At 42.3% G+C, this 20993-nt stretch overlaps 1 protein-coding gene across 1 annotated transcript; it reads right to left on the minus strand.

Moving 5' to 3' along the window:
* Positions 1-6344: 6344 nt before the first annotated feature.
* On the minus strand, positions 6345-20770 carry LOC110526926 (ras association domain-containing protein 7). Its single transcript, XM_036980437.1, has 6 exons — positions 20572-20770; positions 13584-13735; positions 12809-13465; positions 12322-12590; positions 7518-7736; positions 6345-7427 (listed from the first exon to the last, which is right to left on the minus strand). The coding sequence occupies exons 2-5, from the start codon at positions 13684-13686 to the stop codon at positions 7521-7523; spliced, it is 1245 nt and encodes a 414-aa protein (XP_036836332.1). The 5' UTR covers positions 13687-13735; positions 20572-20770; the 3' UTR covers positions 6345-7427; positions 7518-7520.
* Positions 20771-20993: the final 223 nt, after the last annotated feature.

Raw genomic sequence — 20993 nt, forward strand, 5'->3', positions numbered from 1 at the left:
ACATTAATCTCTAGGAGATTTCTTTTGATTTCCCCATGATGTCAAGCTCTTTGAGTTTGAAGGTAGGCCTTAAAATACATCCACAGGTACACCTCCAATTGACTAAAATGATGTCAATTAGCCGATCAGAAGCTTCTAGAGCCATAACATAATTTTCTGGAATTTTCCAAGCTATTTCATGGCACAGTCAATTTAGTGTATGTAAACTTCTGACCCACTGGAATTGTGATACAGTGAATTATAAGTGAAATAATCTGTATGTAAACAATTGTTGGAGAAATTACTTGTGTCATGCACGAAGTAGATGTCCCAACCGATTTGCCAATACTATAGTTCATTAACAAGAAATTTGTGGAGTGGTTGAAAAACAAGTTTGATTGACTCCAACATCAGTGAATGTAAACTTCCGACTTCAACTGTATGTCTCGGCTCAGGCTGCCCTCGCTCGAATCAGTTTGTTTGCGGGACTAGGGGACGCTGGCACTGTTTCCCTAATGGTCCGTGGCACAGGTTCTCTTGACAATCCTGTAGCATTTTTTTAGGGGGCTTGGGGATTCATATAATGCATTCCTCTCCCAGGGGCGCCATACCTCAACTGAGTCTGATTTGTGGCACGTGGGGATGGATTGGGTCGTTGATCAGGTCAGATGTCTCACGGCTCCTGTGCACTCTGTCACTGGTTACTGGAGGCTACTTGAAGAGAGAGGGTGACTAGGTTCTGTGGGCATCCCCTCGCCACCTATGTCTGCATTGGTTAAGCAAAGCTTGCCGCTCTTCCCAGACTTATCGATACAGACTTATCGATGATTTGGTCTTACATAGACTTTCGAGACCAGGCTATCTAACAAGCGCTGCATAGCGAGCTATTTAGGTTAGCTAACTCGGTTCACGGAGATCGTTCGCCTGTTATCCGGGTCCCAGTCCCGTTCTGTTGTCCCAGGTACACGTGCAGGTTTGGCACCCTCGGCCAGAGATTTGGGATCTGTGGGCTTGGCCGCTGAGAGGTCCAATCTGACGGCTAGAGGTTTACTGCGGAACGTCATTGCTGCTATTCAATCCGCAATCATTTTGGATGGTATGTGTGAGGCCCCCTTTGGAACCATTGGAGGCTGTGGATCTGAAGACCCTCTCCTACAGGACAACCCTGCTTGTGGCTTTGGCTAAAAGCGTTGGGAACTCCGTGCGTTATCCATGACATCATTTTCTGGAATTTTCCAAGCTGTTTAAAGGCACAGTCAACTTAGTGTATGTAAACTTCTGACCCACTGGAATTGTGATACAGTGAATTATAAGTGAAATAATCTGTCTGTAAACAATCTTGTGTCATACACAAAGTAGATGTCCTAACCGACTTGCCAAAACTATAGTTTGTTATCACGAAATTTGTGGAGTAGTTGAAAAACAAGTTTTCATGACTCCAACCTAAGTGTATGTAAACTTCCGACTTCAACTGTATGTGCCTTCTCTTCCCCATGGTCCTTGTTGGTTTTTGTTACCGTGTCCGTTGGTCCTGTGAGTACCTGTGCTGTTGTACCGGCTTCCATGCTATGTGTATTTGTGCTCTCCATACCCGACATGAGCAAGACCTTTAAAAAGGTCAACATTTGTAGGGCTGCGGGGCCAGATCGATTACCGGGATGTGTACTCAGAGCATGCGCAGCCCAACTGGCATGTGTCTTCACTGACATTTTCAACCTCTCTCTGACCGAGTCTGTTATATCTACATGTTTCAAGCAGACCAGCATAGTCCCTGTGCCCAGGAAGCGAAGGTAACCAGCCTAAATGACTACCGTCCTGTAGCACTCACATCGGTAGCCATGAAGTGCTTTGAAAGGCTGGTCATGGCTCTTATCAACACCATCATCCTGGAAACCCTAGACTCACTCCAATTCGCATCCCGCCCCAACAGATCCACAGATGACGTTAATCTCCATCGCACTCCACACTGCCCTTTCCGACCACATATGTAAGAATGCTGTTCTTTGACAACAGCTCAGCGTTCAACACCATAGTGACTACAAAGCTCATCACTAAGCTAAGGACCCTGGGAGTAAAGCGAGAAGGAATTATACAACAATCAAAGGGATCATGCTGTTTGTATGTGGCTGCTATGAAAGTGAACTATGTTTGCGTATAATCAGGGGTGTATTCGTTCTGCCGATTCTGTTGGAAAACGGAAGCAAACGGAACAAAATGGGGATTAACATACCTGAATTATAGAAACTCTGTAACTGTTGGACTAAGGATTTTACACCCTAGCTAGATGCAAGACAAGGGTGTGCAAGGCAAGAGTGTGCAAGGTGGTATTAAATATGTCACCTTGATTACAAAATTGTCTCTCGACCTGTGCACCTATGTTGTAAACTTTCATTCATAGGCTAGCAACCTCATGATGGTCACAAGGAAAATTCAACTATCATGTAGTAGCATAAACCTATCGAAGTTACATTGAGTTAGGTGAATGGAAAATGAATGACAGTCATCCAATATACTGCAATAGAAATAAGGCCATGCTCATAAAAAATAATTGTCCTCCCTCATCTTAAACGACAATGACCATCACTGATATCAATATAATGTGTTGTCATCCCTACTACAGCTAATCTGGCGGACTTGTTACAGTGCCTTGCAAAAGTATTCATCCCCCTTGGCGTTTTTCCTATTTTGTTGCAATACAACCTGACATTTAAATAGACTTTTATTTGGATTTCATGTAATGGAAATACACAAAATAGTCCAAATTGGTGAAGTGAAATGAAAAAAAAAGTACTGGTGCAACCAATTACCTTCAGAAGTCACATAATTAGTTAAATAAAGTCCACATGTGTGCAATCTAAGTGTCACTTGATCTCAGTATATATATATATGCCTGTTCTGAAAGGCCCCAGAGTCTGCAACACCATTGAGCAAGGGGCACCACCAAGCATGTGGCACCAAGAAGAACAAGGAGCTCTCGAAACAGATCAGGGTCAAAGATGTGGAGAAGTACAGATCAGGGTTGGGTTGTAAAAAAACATCTGAAACTTTGGACATCCCACGGAGCACCATTAAATCCATTATTACAAAATGGAAAGAATATGGCACCACAACAAACCTGCCAAGAGAGGGCCGCCCACCAAAACTCACAGACCAGGCAAGGAGAGCATTTGATCAGAGGCAACAAAGAGACCAAAAATAACCCTGAAGGAGCTGCAAAGCTCCACAGCAGAGATTGGAGTATCTGTCCATAGGACCACTTTAAACTGTACACTCCACAGAGCTGGGATTTACTTTAGAGTGGCCAGAAAAAAGCCATTGCTTAAAGAAAAAAAAGCAAACACGTTTGTTGTTCACCAAAAGGCACGTGGAAGACTCCCAACACATATGGAAGAAAGTACTCTGGTCAGGTGAGACTAAAATTGAGCTTTTTGGCGATCAAGGAAAACACCTCACATCACTCCGAGAATACCATCCCCACAGTGAAGCATGGTGGCGGCAGTATCAAGCTGTGGGGATGTTTTTCATCGGCAGGGACTGGGAAACTGGTCATAATTGAAGAAATGACAGACGCCGCTAAATACAGGGATATCTTTGAGGGACACCTGTTTCAGTCTTCCAGAGATTTGAGACTGGGACAGAGGTTCACCTTACAGCAGGGCACTGACACTCAGCATGCTGCTAAAGCAACACTGGAGTGGTTTAAGGGGAAACATTTAAATGTCTTGGAATGGCCTAGTCAAAGCCCAGACCTCAATCCAACTGAGAATCTGTGGTATGACTTGAAGATTGCTGTACACCAGCGGAACCCATCCAACTTGAAGGTGCTAGAGCAGTTTTGCCTTGAAGAATGGGCAAAAATCCCAGTGGCTAGATGTGCCAAGCTTATAGAGACATACCCCAAGAGACTTGCAGCTGTAACTGAGAAAAGTGGCTCTACAAAGTGTTGATTGGTGGTGGTGGTGGTGGGGGGGGGGGGGGTTCTGTTTTTTTGCCTTATGTCTTGTTTGTTTCACAAGAAAAAATATTTTGCATCTTCAAAGTGGTAGGCATGTTGTGTAAATCAAATAATACAAACCCCCCAATAATACATTTTAATTTCAGGTTGTAAGGCAACAAGATAGGGAAAATGCCAAAGGGGGTGGATACTTTCGCATTCCACTGTAGGCCTAGGAGGCCTATTTGCAGAACACTGGCCTTGGTGCTCTGGCTGTACTGGCTGTTTCAAGGAATCTATTATGCGTGTTAGTGCTTCAACCTGTGCAGTTGTTGTGTGGTGGTATTTTTGCTTTTATGGGACCTTTTCCTTAGCATTAGGATCTTTACCAGGCCCTTCCTCAAGCTGCATACTGAATGCATTTGTAGGTTTATGGCCGGGTGTTGATCCTCGCCCACGTTTTCTCTCGCTTTCATCATTAGTCATTTTCATTACATGCCTCAGTATTTCTTCATCACTTATTTGGTTGTCTGAAAGGAGAGGTTTCAGCTCCCTGTGGACATCACCATGCCTATGCCCTAGTCCTTGCTACACTGTGTGTTGGAATACACCTTGGACTGTCACGACTCCTGCCGAAGGTGGCTCCCCTTCCTGTTCGGTTGGTGCTCGGCGGTCGTCGTCCCCGGCATACTAGCTGCCCCTGATCCTTTTCCCCCCTTGTCTGTTTATTAGTTACACCTGTGTTTAGTTAGGTTAATTGGTTGGGGTTAATTATCCAGCCGGCCTGACTGCTGGGTGTGCTTGATTATTTTCTGTGCACTATTGTGCACGATTGTAAGTCACGGTGTTCCGTCTATGTGTGTTTTTCTGGACTGTTTAGTTCCCCATGTTTTGGGGCATTTGTTTGGGTGGCGTCGTTTCCACCAGTGTGGTGAATTGATAGTCTCGCTACCTTGAACTCTCTGTTTCCTGCGCCTGACTTCTTCCTCCACTACGCCCCGGGCATTACATGGACTGTCTCTGAGCTGTACTTTGTCAGCATTGGCTTGTTTAGACATTAATGAATTCTCAGTTTTAGCCCTTTAACTTGGTAAATGAACTGTTGTGGCATCTCATGCGCCTTCTGTTTGGTGCACACTAGCTCTTGGAATAGTTACATGTATGTGCAATGTTTTTCCCCCAGATGAGACTGGAGAAACCCCTTGAGGTTAGCTACTGTGATGTCATCCTTCTTTATGAGCATGTCCTTGAAGTTTGCTGGCTTTATTATCCTCAGTACACTTCTGACTATCTCTGGATCACTGAAGTTATCTTTGGTACCTTCTTCCATCTGCAAACATTGTTGTAGCTTATGTCTGACACATGGTCGCTTATTTGACCCCCCTTTATTATTTATTCTCTGCAGTGTTAGGAAGAGATCTCTTCGGGAGACCACTTTCTCATGTGTCTGGTGTGGTACAGATTCAGAATGACTGCTACTGTGTGGTGGATAACTATGTGGTGCTGTGTGCTGAGTCTCAACAGGCTGTAGTGTAGAGATCATTTTGAGAGATAATCTGTAGGGTTGTGGTCTCCTGTAACCTGACCTGATCAGGACAGTCATGACACAACCAACATGTGGCGCCGATCCTGGACAAGCCCCCCAAAATCTGTTACAAGTCCCAGGCATAGAACCACGTAAAACAGATCCTAGTTTGTGTTAAACAGGAGAAAAGATACATTTTGGGTGCGTCACAGACTCACTATGAACAAATACTGCATTTGGAAATTATTTCTGAGGGTTGGAGTGTGTCAATGTCTGTCGGTAAATAAAATAAAACAAGAAAATTGTCCCGTCTGGTTTGTTTAATATAAGGAATTTCGTGTATAGCATTTACTTTAACTTTTTACTTTTACTGAAGTATAATAATGTTGTACTTTTTCCACCACAGTACTTAAGTACATTTAAAACCAGATACTGTATATTTAGACCTTTACTCAAGTAACATTTTACTAGGTGACTAACTTTTTTTTCTATTAAGGTATCTTTACTTTTACTCAAGCATAACAATTTTGTTATTTTTTCACCACTGAGTGTCCGTTAGTTATGAACATTATTATATGCTAAAGTCAATATCGAATATCAAGTTAACTTCACCATAGCGCTTTGGTGTTGAAAGGGGCAAGTTACCCACATGACTTTACTATATAAATGTAAAACATGATCAGTAAACAGCTGTGGACTTTTTAGGATAGTCACATCCCTAATGCCCTGTGCTGGTTGGGGATGGTTTTACACTCTTAGAAAAAAAGGGTTACTAAAGGGTTCCACTGCTGTCCCCATTGGAGCACTGTTTTCTAAGAGTTTAGGCCTTCATGAAATATTGCACTGTCAATCAATTAATGTCTGGTTAAATAAAAAAAATGAAAAAATGAAACTGAGATACATTAAGTAATCTTTATTGCATAGGGAGTACGTCTTTAGGAAATTAATATTTAATAACATATTTTAAAGTTAATAGATACATTAATACTAGAATGTTGCATATACTGTATTAAAAGTCAACCAATCCACCGGCTATAGATCTCTCTCTCTCTCTCACACACACACACACACACACACACACACACACACACACACACACACAAACACACACACACAGAGCTATGTCTTACTATACCTGTGAGGACTTTTTGTGAACTAACATTTTCTTCCCATTGAAAATCATATTTTCCTTAAACCTAACCCTTGCCTTAACACTGACCTTAACCCTAACCTGAACCCCTAACAATAAACCTAAACCTATCCACTAACCCTAAAATAGCCTTCTTGGCAAAATGTCCTCACTTCTCTGAATTATAGTTTGTCGCGCGAGGACTTTGGTACTCACAAGTATAGAAAAACATGTCCGCATGCACACGCACACACCGTCTGGTACAGCTAACATTGTGGAGACACAATTCAGTACCATTCAAAATCCTATTTTCCATAACTCCTAACCCTAAACCTGACACTAACCTAACCCATACTTTTACCCTTACCCTTAACCCTAACTCCAATCTTAACCCAAAAACCTAACCTTAACCCTAACCTTAAACCTAACCCTAGCTCCTAACCCTAAAACTAACCCTGGAATCTAAACCTTACCCTCAAAATAATTCTAACCCTATACACCCTAGAAATAGCATTTGACCTCGTGGGGACTAACAAAATATCCCCAGTTGGTCAACATCTTGTTTGTTTACTAGAATAGTTAAACACACGCACACTCACCACACACACACACACGCGCACACGCGCGCACACGCGCACACACGCACACACGCACACACGCACACACACACACACACACACACACGCACACACACACACACACACACACACACACACACACACACACACAGTGCAATTGGAGAGTCATCCAGATGCTCCCATGAGTTTTTTTACTGAGTCAGCAAGTGACATGTCCGGCTCCGCTTTGTGCTGCAGCCAGCTGTGTAGCTCCTCCCTCAGAGTCCTGTGGGCGTCTTCTGGCTAAAGCCATTTGGGAATAGGTTAGATAGGAATAAATGTGTCAAACAGTTTGGCATGACACCAATGAAACATATTAGCATATTAGCATACCTTCTAGCATATAGTCAGAGTGTCAGTCTGGTCATCCTCCAGTAGTCCTGCTATGCAGAGGTAAGGCGTGGCGATGGGCTGGAGGTGGGGGTGTGTCTGGTCGGGGAGGGGATGGTCTGAGTAAGAGGGGCTAGGGGGAACACCCGTCTGCAGGATGAATTGCTGCAGGTTACACTGCCTCAGTTCCTTGTTCAGCTCCTCCAGCGCCTCACACCTCTCCTGGAGGGCAGAGACAAGATGTCATGTTATTTCAATGTCAAGCATCAAACAGTTTCATGTAAACTGGATTGTTAAAACCTCTTATGGATCAAATCCCGTTAGCGGGATCGATTTGACAACATCCGGTGAAATGGCAGATCGCCAAATTCAAATGAAATTATTCGTAATATTTAACTTTCATACAATCACAAGTGCAATACACCAAAATGAAGCTTAACTTCTTGTTAACATCTCTAGGGTAGGGGGCAGCATTCGGAATTTTGGATGAAAAACATGGCCAAATTAAACGGGCTGCCACTCGGGCCCAGAAGATATGATATGCCTATAACTGGTAGATTTGGATAGACAACAATCTAAAGTTTCCAAAACTGTTAAAACCTGTTAAGGATATGGCAGACATACGCCCCCTTTGGAGAGATTGGGTACCCCTAGTAAACTGGAAAAAAAATCGGTCACAAATTGCTAATATATGCAAATAACAATTATTATTGGATAGAAAACACTCTAAAGATTCTAAAACCGTTGGAATTATGTCTGTAAGTATAGCAGAACTCACAGGGCAGGCATTCTTCCAAACTAGTTTTTGTGGCCATGAAAGTTGGAGCAACTTTGACGTCATGGCCCCCACCCTTCCCAACCAGCTATGATTCTGGGAACACTTTCTATCTCTTCCGCTAGATGTCCTCTTTCATTAGAGCTTCAAATCGTTCAAATCCCGCAAGAATTGACCCTATGGGAGTGAAATTAGTGCGTGCCACGAGAGAATAGGCTGTGCGTATGGGCGCGAATTGGTCCCAGCCATTCCTTTGTTTCCAGCACTCAAGAGAAGGGCAGACGATGGCCGATTGATATTGAAGTTTGTTTTGCACGTCTAAAACATCATAAAGCTTGCTTCTGCACTTAGTTTGACCTGTTTAGTCGACATATAATGTGTAATTTTGAAGTTTTGATGCGCAACTTATCCGGACCAGAGGACGTTTTGGGTGCATTTCAGCTGATGTTATTAGCAGTAGCTAATACAAAGACGCAAGACTTGAAACCAAACGATGTATTGGGTAAGTATGAAGCCTTCCAGAACATTCTGAACGAAGACCATCGAAGGTAAGGGAATATTTATGCTTAAATCTGTGTTTCTGTTGACTCCAACATTACGTGGAAATGTAGCTTGGAACTGAGCGCTGTCTCAGCATATGGAATAGTGTGCGATTTCTGTAACGTTAAAAATAAATCTAACACAGCGGTTGCATAAAGAAGCAGTGTATCTTTCTAACTATATGTAGAACATGTATATTTAGTCAAAGTTTATGATGTCTATTTACGTTATCTTGCCGCGCTACATAGATTTCCTGCGGGCATTTTTGAGTAATTTCTGAAGGTGAACTCACTGTAAATGGACATTTATGGATATAAATGGCATATTATTGAAAAAAAAAAATATGTACTGTGTAATATGTTATATTACTGTCATCTGATGAAGATTTTCAAAAGGTTAGTGAGCGATTTATTTTTTAATCCTGCGTTTGTTGATTGCATGTTTTGGCTATTGAAATGAGCTGTGTCTGGTGGTGGTTTTACATATATATGTGCTATGTTTTTGCCGTAAAACATTTTAGAAATCTGACTTGCTGGCTAGATGAACAAGATGTTTATCTTTCATTTGAGCTATTGGACTTGTTAATGTGTGGAGGTTAAATATTTTTAAGAATATTTTTGCGTTCCATGCGCCACCGTTTCAGCTGCACGTGGGAGGGTTGATCCCCAATTGGGAACCAATATCGTAGACAGGTTAAAATAGTGTCTGTGACTATACCTGATATAACTGATTTGGCAGGCGAAAAGCTGAGAAAAATTCATTCAGGAAGTATTTTTTATTTTGGTTTTGAAGTTTTCTATTCAATGCCATTACAGTATCCATTGACTTAGGACTCAATTTGCCGTTCCTATGCCTTCCACTTGATGTCAACAGTCTTTAGAAATTGTTTCAGGCTTGTATTCTTATAAATGAGGGAGTAAGACCAGTCTGAATTAGTGGACCCTGACGTGTCACAGAGTTTTTTCATGCGCAATCCCGAGAGTGCATTTCTTGTTTACCTTTTATATTGACAACGTTATTGTCCGGTTGAAATATTATAGATCATTTAGGCTAAAAACAACCTGAGGATTGAATATAAACATCGTTTGACATGTTTCTATGAACTTTACGGATACAATTTCGATTTTTTTTGTCTGCCTGTTTTGACTGCATTTGAGCCTGTGGATTACTGAAGAAAACGCGCAAACAAAACTGAGGTTTTTGGATATAAAGAGACTTTATCCAACAAAATGAACATTTATTGAGTAAATAAATGTCTTCTGAGTGCAACCATATGAAGATCATCAAAGGTAAGGGACTAATTGTATCTCTATTTCTGAGTTTTGTAACGCTTCTGCTTGGCTGGTTACTGTTTGTAAGAATTTGTCAACTGGGCTATGTTCTCAAATAATCGTAAGGTATGCTTTCGCCGTAAAGCATTTTTCAAATCTGACACCGTGGTTGGATTCACAAGAAGTTAATCTTTAAACCTATGTAAAATATGTTTTGTTTTCTGAATTTTTATAATGAGTATTTCTGTATTTGAATTTGGCACTCTGCAATCTCACTGGATGTTGGCCAGATGGGACGCTAGAGAGGTTAATCCAGCCACCATGTCAGATTTCAAAAAGGCTTTTACGGCTAAAGCAAACCATGCTATTATCTGAGGACAGCATGCCATCAAACAAACACATGACAATTATATTTCAACCCGCCAGGCCCGACACAAAACTCAGAAATAACACTATAATTCATGCCTTACGTTTGAAGATCGTCTTCTGTTGGCACTCCATTATGTCCCATAAACATCACAAATAGTCATTTTGTTAGATTAATTACGTCGTTACATCCCCAAAATGTCAATTTATTTGGCGCTTTGATTCAGAAAAACACCAGTTCCAAATTGCCCAACATGAAAACAAATGATCTAATAAATTACCTGTAATCTTGGTCCAAACATTTCAAACAACTTTCCTAATCCAACTTTAGGTATTTTAAAATGTAAATAATTGATAAAATTTAAGACGGGACAAACTGTGTTCAATAGAGGATACAATGAAAGTTGAGCGAGCGCCAGGTCCCGCGCCCCAAACAAAAGAGTATACTTGGCTATACTCCCAGAAAGGAAAGGGCTACTTCTTCAGTACTCAAAGGAAAAACATCAACCAATTTATAAAGACTGTTGACATCTAGTGGAAGCAATAGGAACTATTGAAACGGGCTTGCCGTAGAAACCTAATGGAAAACAGATTGACCTAAACAGAAAATCCCTGGATGGATTGTGCTCGGGGTTTCGCCTGCCAAATCAGTTCTGTTATACTCACAGACATTATTCAAACAGTTTTCGAAACTTCAGGGTGTGTTCTATCCAAATCTACTAATAATATGCATATCCTAGCTTCTGGGCCTGAGTAGCAGGCAGTTTACTTTGGGAATGCTTTTCATCCGGACGTGAAAATACCGCCCCCTAGCTTAGAGAGGTTATAAATGGGGCAGTACAGTTAAAAACATTATTTTCCTGTGGTTTTATGATATTTCCACGCTATGAGGTCAAAATAACACTTCTGAAAATTCTGATAATGTAGTAGGATCTCATCTGATACTACTCTAGTTATGAGGTTTGTAGCCAAATGGGGTGGAATAAATGATTCAGGGGAGGATGAGTATCCAAAAAAACTCATAGGGCTGGATTCCCAGACACAAAGTTTTAGTCCAGGGCTCGGCTTAATCCGTCGGGGAAACCGTCCCATAAGAAAGCGTAGGGAAAGGCAGTTGTTCTATTATTAACACAGGAAGCCAAAGGTAAGTTTCCATCTCTGGGTAGACAACACAGGTGTATTCCACAGGTGTCCGCTCAAGTTCAATAACTCCTCTTTATTGCTCTCCTGCTATTACAGGATACAGTTAACCCCCAGACTGCCGAGTTACACAATGTACTGCCTCTGGGCTTACAGTGTCAGATACAAAGAATAATCCCCAAACAAGTTATATAGAATGTGACGCAACCATCTTTGAACAAAGCTCTTTTATACTGAACATCCTAGGTTGCTTTCACTGGGTTTAGCTCTTGTGAGACGTTTAGCGGTGAGTGGCTTTGTCAGTCATTTTGTATCATTGAACACAATGAAGGGATTATAGTCTGATTGCTACATGCACTACATACACAAAAAAAGTGCTATCTAGAACCTAAAAGGGTTCTTCGGCAATAGGGGAAACCTTTGAAGAACCCTTTTTGGTTCCAGGTAGAACCCTATTGGTTTCCATATAGAACTCTTTCTCCAGAGGGTTTGGAACCATTTTTCTAAGAGTGTAGGCTAGTAATCTAACACAATTGGACAGGTTAGAGTTTCCACATAAGAGGGATTTATTGGCGAGACAAGGGAAATGGTTCAACTCCCATTGGGATCTTCATGAAGCAAAATGGATGCCGTAACATACGGCATCCATAATAGGAACTATAATGTCGTCAGATCTTAGGAAAAACTCAGTCAGTGGTTATGTATTAAACTGTACCTGTAACCGTAATTCTGCAGTCTGTAATGCTTTTTTCGTCTCTGTCAATGACATGTCCACCTCTGCCCCCTTCTGAAGCCGATTGTGTAGTTCCTCCCTCAGCGGTCCCAGGGCCTCCTCTGGTTGCGGGGTGCCCGGACGAGAGCTCCGTCTGCGGGCCTCAACACGAAAGTCCTGCCCCAGCCTGGATGAATGGCTCTGGAGGTCCTTGAGCCGGAAGTTGTATTCATCCATAGAGGCGTAGAGTTGGTGCAGATGTCCCTGGATATCTGTACGGCCAATACAAATCTGTATTGGTGCCTGGATGGTCCTACTGTATATGAGTGTAGGCCTACATATTCCTAGGTTACATACATTATTGCTGCATAAATTACGTGTGCGTCGGAGATGTGTAACATATACTGATATCCTAAGATGTGTTTTCAAAATTGCCCCTGAGGGGATTGATAGGTGTATTGAAGTGACTGGAATTTAATGGAATACATACCCTGCTCCTTGTCCTTCTCTTGCTGCATCTGCTTCTCCCAGTAATCCCCATGCAGCTCTGCCTCATTCTGTCTCATTCTTGTCTCCAGCACATCCATCTCCTCTACTAGGCCTGGATTCAGGCCTGGGACAGGAGTTACAGGCCTCCCCATCTCCCACACCTCTGCCTCCCTTTCCAAAGCCACCAGATGGGACTCCAGGTCCTTTAGCACCTCCTGCTGCTGCAGCACCTGCCTGAAGACCTCCTCCTTGGATGGGTCAGAAGGGGAGAGTGGGGGAGGGGAGGCGGTGGGGGAGACCAGGGATGGAACAGGCGAGGCCCTGGGCTCTGGTGAGGCTCTTGGACTAGGTGACCAGGCCTTGTTAGCTTTAGTCCTTCTGGGGATTGTAGAAGGACCAAGGTTGAAAGTGAGGGCCTTCTTCGGCTCTCGGCATCTGGAGGGCATGGGTGTAGGGTGCCTGAGCAAAGGGTGGACCCTATCCAGGGTGGGTCTGTTAGGTCCGTCAGTGCTGGAGGGGCCTGTGCGACGCAAGATGAACTGGACCTCGATGGCCAGCTGACCCAGATAAGACAGAGACTCTAAGGGACAGTCATCTGCCACAAGCTGCATCTCTGTGCCTCGCAGCTTCTGGATGAGAACATAGCGACCTGTCTGACCTGTGGAAAAGACACACCAAGACAGGAGTGAGATTGGAGGGAATAAGCTGATAAACTGTGCTCAAAAAGCTTTGAAACGAATGAACAGCAAAGGCAATTACATCAGACAAAGACTGACCAATAGCCTGTGCGAGGGCGATGACCACATCCTGACAGGAAGTCTCCAATGATAGGCCGCACACCACCCTGACCACGCCATCCACCCATACCTTCAGCTCCATCTTGGCCTGTCAATCAAACTCAGAGGAACATGGCCACCACAGCATCCACCTGTGAGAGAGGAGGGGAAATGTCAATATACTGAGTTCAAATAATAAACTATTTCACAGTACAAAATCAACCAATAACCCCTAGGTGCAAATATCAGGTATTTCAATGGAGGAAATTAGTTTGGTGCGTATTCCCATAACTGGAGCTGAAGACTTCAACAGAAAAACTCTCACGCTTCTCTTGTGGGAAAAATGTGACCGCCCAACTGAAATCCGACACCTACAGTCCTGCACCTATCATCTGTATTGACGCCTGACCAGAGAAGGCAGAACCAACCAGAGAGTAAGGGGAGGTGAGGAGGAGGTGTATTGTGTTACATTCTCATGGTGTTAATATCCTGGTATGAGCAAAAACCAATTCAACTCTGCACCTAAGAATTTGATAGGAAAATATGGCTTCCTATGCTGTAAACCTAGAGACAGAACGTAATACCTCTTTGGAAGAGGAGGATGAGATAGGAAGAAGAGAGAGAGGAGGACACAGACACCAAGGCAGCCTAAGAATGTTGCTCTTCAAAAGGCCAAGACCTCTCCATCACAGTTGACAACTCCAAGGTGTCCCCCTTCCCAGAGTGCAAAGAGCCTTGGCGTGACCCTGGACAACACCCTGTTTTTCTCTGCAAACATTAAAGCAGGGATTCATCCTGCAGGTTCATGCTCTACAACTACCGTAGAGTACGACCCTACCTCACACAGGAAGCGGCACAGGTCCTAATACAGGCACTTGTCATTTCCCATCTGGACTTCTGCAAATTGCTGTTGGCTGGGCTCCCCGCTTGTGTCATCAAACCCCTGCAATTTATCCAGAATGCTGCAGCCTGATAGGTGTTCAACCTTCCCAAGTTCTCTCATGTTGCCCCGCTCCTCCGCACACTCCACTGGCTTCCTTTCGAAGCTTGCATCCACTCCAAGATCATGGCACTTGCCTACGGAACAGCAAGAGGAACTGCCCCTCCCTACCTTCAGGCGATGCTCAAACCCTACATCCTAACCCGAGTACTCCGTTCTGCCACCTCTGGTCTCTTGGCCCTCCCACCCCTACGGAAGGGCAGCTCCTGCTCAGTCCAGTCAAAGCTCTTCTCTGTCCTGGCACCCAATGGTTGGAACCAGCTTTCCCCAAGAGTCCCTGCCCATCTTCTGAAACACCTGAAACCCTACTTCTTCAAAGAGTATCTTAAATAATCCCACAGCACCCCTTCCTAACCCCTCCCCCCACCACTGTACTTACAATGACTGAGATATGTGGTTGTCCCACCTAGCTATCTTAATAATTAAGAGGAAGGCACTAACTCTAAGTCGCTCTCGATAAGAGTGTCTGCTAAATGACAAAAAATTCAATGTAAACAACACTCTGGGTGTTTTTCATTTCAGAAACTTTCATTTCCGAAACCTCTTTGACCCTGTTCACATTTCTTTCACAAATCTAACCATGACTGCATTCGTACTACAAATTCTATAAATACATTGGATTTATATTGTACTGTTCTATGACCCAAAGATGCTTTCAATAGTAGTGGAAACAATATGATGCTATTGCTTAGCCTTCACCTGCGCCGTCATTTAAGATATGTGAAAGGGAGTGAACTAGAACCCTTGAGGGAGGGAACAACTGTCTTGAATGAAATACAGCCCTCATACTCCCCTTCCCTCCAAAACATGCCCTGCTTTTCATTCTCTTGAACTCTTTTGCTCGACATTCTATCTCTCTCCGAAGCACTGAGGGGGAGACATTTGTTGAAGATTTACAAGGTTTTTTTGGGGAGAAGATTGATGAAAGAACCCTTTGAGCTCTCCAATGGTTCTTAACAGTTCACAAAAGGGTTCTTTGCACTTTTAGTGAAAATTCAAATGTAGGGGAGCTGCTCATTCAAATATTTTGGGGTGTGGTTTGCGCACAGTTCTTTTTGTGCATCTGTGAGTGAGAATGTCATTCCAGTTGATCTAATGTGTTGTGTAATGCCTTTTCAGATTATATATGACTATGGCAGAGTTTCCCAAACTCTGTCCTGGGGACCCCAAGGATTGTCCATTTTGTTTTTTGCCCTAGCACAGCTGATTCAAAGCTTGATGAGAATTCATTATTTTAATCAGCTGTGTAGTGCTAGGGCCAAAACCAAAACCCCAGGACTGAGTATGGGAAATCCGGGAACATGGCCAGTGATGGTGTCTTGTGAAAGATTCATGTATGGCCTTGAGAACAGTTGAATAAATCAGGCACAAGAATTTAAAAAATGGGTTTTTAAATGGATCAACAAAGAACATTTAAGATAGAGGAAGGTTCTTTATAGAACCATTCTCCATAAAGCTTCTATAAAGAATCAATATACAGTTGAAGTCAGAAGTTTATATACACCTTAGCCAAGTACATTTAAACTCAGTTTTCACAATTCCTGACATTTAATCCTAGTAACAATTCCCTGTCTTATGTCAGTTAGGATCACAATTTTATTTTAAGAATGTGAAAAGTCAGAATAATGGTAGAGAGAATGATTTATTTCAGCTTTTATTTATTTCATCACATTCCTAGTGGGTCAGAAGTTTACATACACTCAATTAGTATTTGGTAGCCTTTCCTTTCAATTGTTTAACCTGGGTCAAATGTTTCTGGTAGTCTTCCACAAGCTTCCCACAATAATTTGGGTGAATTTTGGCCCATTCCTCCTGACAGAGCTGGTGTAACTGAGTCAGGTTTGTTGGCATTCTTGCGCAGACACGGATTTTCAGTTCTGCCCACAAATTTTCTATGGGATTGACGTCAGGGCTTTATAATGGCCACTCCAATACCTTGACTTTGTTGTCCTTAAGCCATTTTGCCACAACTTTGGAAGTATGCTTGGGGTCATTGTCCATTTGGAAGATCCATTTGCGACCAAGCTTTAACTTTCTGACTGATGTCTTGAGATGTTGCTTCAATTTTTCCACATAATTTTCCTGCCTCATAATGCCATCTATTTTGTGAAGTGCACCAGTCCCTCACCCCCACAACATGATGCTGCCACCTCTGTGCTTCACGGTTGGGATGGTGTTCTTCGGCTTGCAAGCCCCCCCTTGTTCCTCCAAACATAACGATGGTCATTATGGCCAAACAGTTCTATTTTTGTTTTATCAGACCAGAAGACATTTCTCCAAAAAGTATGATATTTATCCCCATGTGCAGTTGCAAACCATAGTCTGCCTTTTTTTATGGCTGTTTTGTAGCAGTGGCTTCTTCTTTGCTGAGCTGCCTTTCAGGTTATGTCGATATAGGACTCATTTTTACTGTGGATATAGATACTTTTGTACCTGTTTCCTCCAGCATCTTCACAAGGTCCTTTGCTGTTGTTCTGGGATTGAGTTTCACTTTTCGCACCAATGTACGTTCATTTCTAGGAGACAGAACGCGTCTCCTTCCTGAGCGGTATGATGGCTGCGTGGTCCCATGGTGTTTATAATTGTGTACTATTTATTCTACAGATGAACGTGGTACCTTCAGGCGTTTGGAAATTGCTCCCAAGGATGAACCAGACTTGTGAAGGTCTACAATTTTTTTTCAGAGGTCTTGGCTGATTTCTTTTGATTTTCCCATGATGTCATGCAAAGACGCACTGAGTTTGAAGGTAGGCCTTGAAATACATCCACAGGTACATCCACAGGTACACCTCCAATTGACTCAAATTATGTCAATTAGCGTATCAGAAGCTTCTAAAGCCATGTTTTCATTTTCTGGAATTGTCCAAGCTGTTTAAAGAAACAGTCAACTGGAATTGTGATACAGTGAATTATAAGTGAAATAATCTGTCTGTAAACAATTGTTGAAAAATGTACTTGTATCATGCACAAAGTAATGTCCTAACCGACTTCCCAAAACTATACTTTGTTAAAAAATACATTTTGTGGAGAGGTTGAAAGGTGAGTTTTAATGACTCCAACCTAAGTGTATGTAAACTTCAGACTTCAACTGTAGCTCCAGAAAGGGTTGTAACCCTTTTTGAATGGTTCTTTATAGCACCTTAGAAAATGTTTTTTTTTGTAGCACCTTGGGAAATGTTTTTTTTTACAGCATAATACAGATGCCCTTCAAAAAAGGGTTCTATATAGCACCAAAAAGGGTTCCTCTATGGCGACAAGCCAAGGAAACCCTATCTGGTACGTCTTTAAATGTGCTTGTAACCAAAATATGTCTGGGACGTTTAAACATATTCTATGAGGTTGTTTCAAATTTAACATTACGACAAAATACAGTCAGCAGAGGAGAGCCAGTAGTTGTTAGCCCAGATCTCTAACAGACAGTGATAGTGACAGAGTACAGGGTAAATGCAGGATGTAGGTAGGATTTGACTCTCTCTCACAGGCGCAAGTTTATACTGCTGCAGAAACACACACACATGCACACATACATTGTTTTGTTTTTTTCTATATTCTACACTCACAATGTTTGACCAGGGAGGATAGCTCTCTCCTCAGAGTCCCTCTTGAGAGAGAAAGAGATAGAGAGAACGTGAGAGAGAGAGAACATGAGAGAGAGAGAGAGAACATGAGAGAGAGAACATGAAAGGGAGAGAGAGAGAGAGCACGTGTGAGAGAGAGAGCACTTGAGAGAGAGAGAACATGAAGGAGAGATAGAGAGAACATGAAGAAGAGAGAGAGAGAGAGAGATAAAGAACCTGAGAGAGAGCACATGTGAGAGAGAGAGAGCATTTGAGAGAGAGAGCGAGAGAGAGAGAGAGAGAGAGAGAGAGAGAACATGAAAGGGAGAGAGAGAGAGAGAGAGAACATGAAAGGGAGAAAGAGAACGAGAGAGAAAGAACCTGAGAGAGAGCACATGTGAGAGAGAGAGAGAGAGAGAGAGAGAGAGAGAGAGAGAGAGAGAAAGAGAGAAAGAGAGAGAGAGCACTGAGAGATGCAGGTATGCAGAATTTCAGGTTATTCCAGCCCAAACTACCACAACCAGCTTTGGTAGAAATAACCCTTTATATTGAGTTGTCCATTTCCGAGGCCGAACTGCAGACCTGCTGGTAGGTTAGCTAAGTGGAGGAATGGAATGTAGTAATGATAGACTGACATTCCTTAGGGCACCTCCCCTCCTACACATACCTCTACACCACACGGTCTGTTTACAAACACATCTGAGAGAGGAGAGTATATGCAGTTCACTCTAGTTTAAACAGAGGTGGTTTGGTTTGACTATTACCCAAGATAAAGTTCAGGGTGATTGTTACATGACATAGTAATGTTTGTTTGACTATACGTTATGTTAAGATGTCAAGTTTAAATTTGAGAGTGTGAACGTTGTCAGATGCCAAAAAATGTAAATACAATCAAAGTTGTATACCTGCACACCAAATGAAATAGATGTGACTCTAAAATGAAAAAAAAAATGGCAGAAGACTAGTTCTCTCCCGCTAACTGAGTGATATTGCAGAGGTAGTTGTAGTAGGTTATTTTTGATTCTTCTTCTTCATTCATTCAGGGAAACCCCATTGAGACCATGGTCTTATTCACAATGGTGCCCAACCAATACAAAGTAAAACAAAACCTCAGAGTAATCTCAAGAGCTAACCAACTCCGTCAACAAAATGTTATACTTCAACAACAAAGTTGGAAACTTATGTAGTAGAGCTTTGTAAACAAAACGTGAATAGTGAAGTGATCTACGGTTCTTTAATGAGGACCAGTCAACCTTTCGATACAGGATGCAGTGATGATTATTACAACTGTCACCTGTGATAAAGCAAAGGGTGGTATGGTAGACGGCATCCAAAGGTTTAAGAGTAATCACTGCTGCATTCTGGTAAATTATGTCACCATAGTCAAGAACTGTCAGGAAAGTTGACTTATACAATCTGCTTCCTGCTGTTAAGGTAGAGGCGAGATCTATTTAAGAAAAAAATCATAAGCCCACTTTAAATCAGTATGTTTTTTAAACATTAAATCCTTGTCAATCCAAAAGCCCAGATATTTATAGGCGAGAACCCGATCGATGGGAGAACCAGTCAATTAATAAATATGTCATCCATCTGAAACATTTCTGCGAGAATTAGAAAAACAACATATGTTTAGTCTTGCCCACAATAAGTACACGTTTTAAACCGACCAGGGCATTTTTTTAAGACAACAAAGTGAGATTGCAGCTCTGACAACACCTGGTCTACAGGTGGGGCAATGGCATACATAACAGTATCGTCTGTAAACAGATGAATATTATGAAGTTTTAGCATAGACCAATATAGACCAATATTATTTATATGCATCATAGCTTATCTTCCCAGACAAAGACAAGTACTGTGTAAGTGGGAACTGAGTTTTAACCATAGACTGACAACAACCTGAGGCAGAATCACACAATCCCTTTAACAGAAACACAAGAACAGTGATTTGCCGTCAGAAAAATAAGAAAACTGTTACAGTAGCTTATTCATTTCATTGCACCCATGCGATACAGCAGCTAACGTGTGTAGGTTAGGTGTTTCTAAAAGCCACTTTCTGTGAATGAAAAACCTTTTCCAATATAGGCCCAACTCTTGAGATTGCCCGTGTTTGGCACGGCAGTCACCAATTGAAAGCAGGATTTGTGGTCAATTTCAACTCAGTCAAATAAGGAAACTAGCACCACTGTCATTTATGAAATGTTCTCATTATTTACATGATTTTCAAGAAAGTATTCACATGTATTCCAAGGTCTGGGTTTAATAGAGTTGACTCCAACCCTTGTCGAGAAGACAAAATTGCTCTTGTGAATGTCTTACCTGTCTCCATGCAGTATTAGCCAGCAGTAAAAGCCACTACATTCTGATTTACATCAGACAGAAGGAAGACAAACCTGTTATTACAACAGAGTTTAAGGTTTATTCTCTTTACCTCTTGGTTTAGGCTTCCTTTTAGTTGGTTGCCCGACTCTTCACTTCGAGAAGTCCAAGTGGAAAGGAAATCCGAGCATACAAAAAGTCAAAAAGCTGTTCGTTGAAATAGGTAATGAGTAGTTGTAGCCCAGATCGGGGAGAGCGCAGTTAAATGGTGCTCTGGAATGCAGCCCTCCCAGGCACACTGTCACACTGAAACTCTCTCTCTCTCTCTCTCTCTCTCTCTCTCTCTCTCTCTCTCTCTCTCTCTCTCGCTCTCTCTCACTCACTCACTCACTCACTCACTCACTCACTCACTCACTCACTCACTCACTCACTCACTCACTCACTCACTCACTCACTCACTCACTCACTCACTCTGAACTCACTCTGTGATCTAGCCTTGCTCCTCCTTCATTGAAGGTAGTAACAAAGGGGAAT

Source organism: Oncorhynchus mykiss, chromosome 6 (assembly GCF_013265735.2).
Source record: "Oncorhynchus mykiss isolate Arlee chromosome 6, USDA_OmykA_1.1, whole genome shotgun sequence".
Lineage (NCBI taxonomy): Eukaryota > Metazoa > Chordata > Actinopteri > Salmoniformes > Salmonidae > Oncorhynchus > Oncorhynchus mykiss.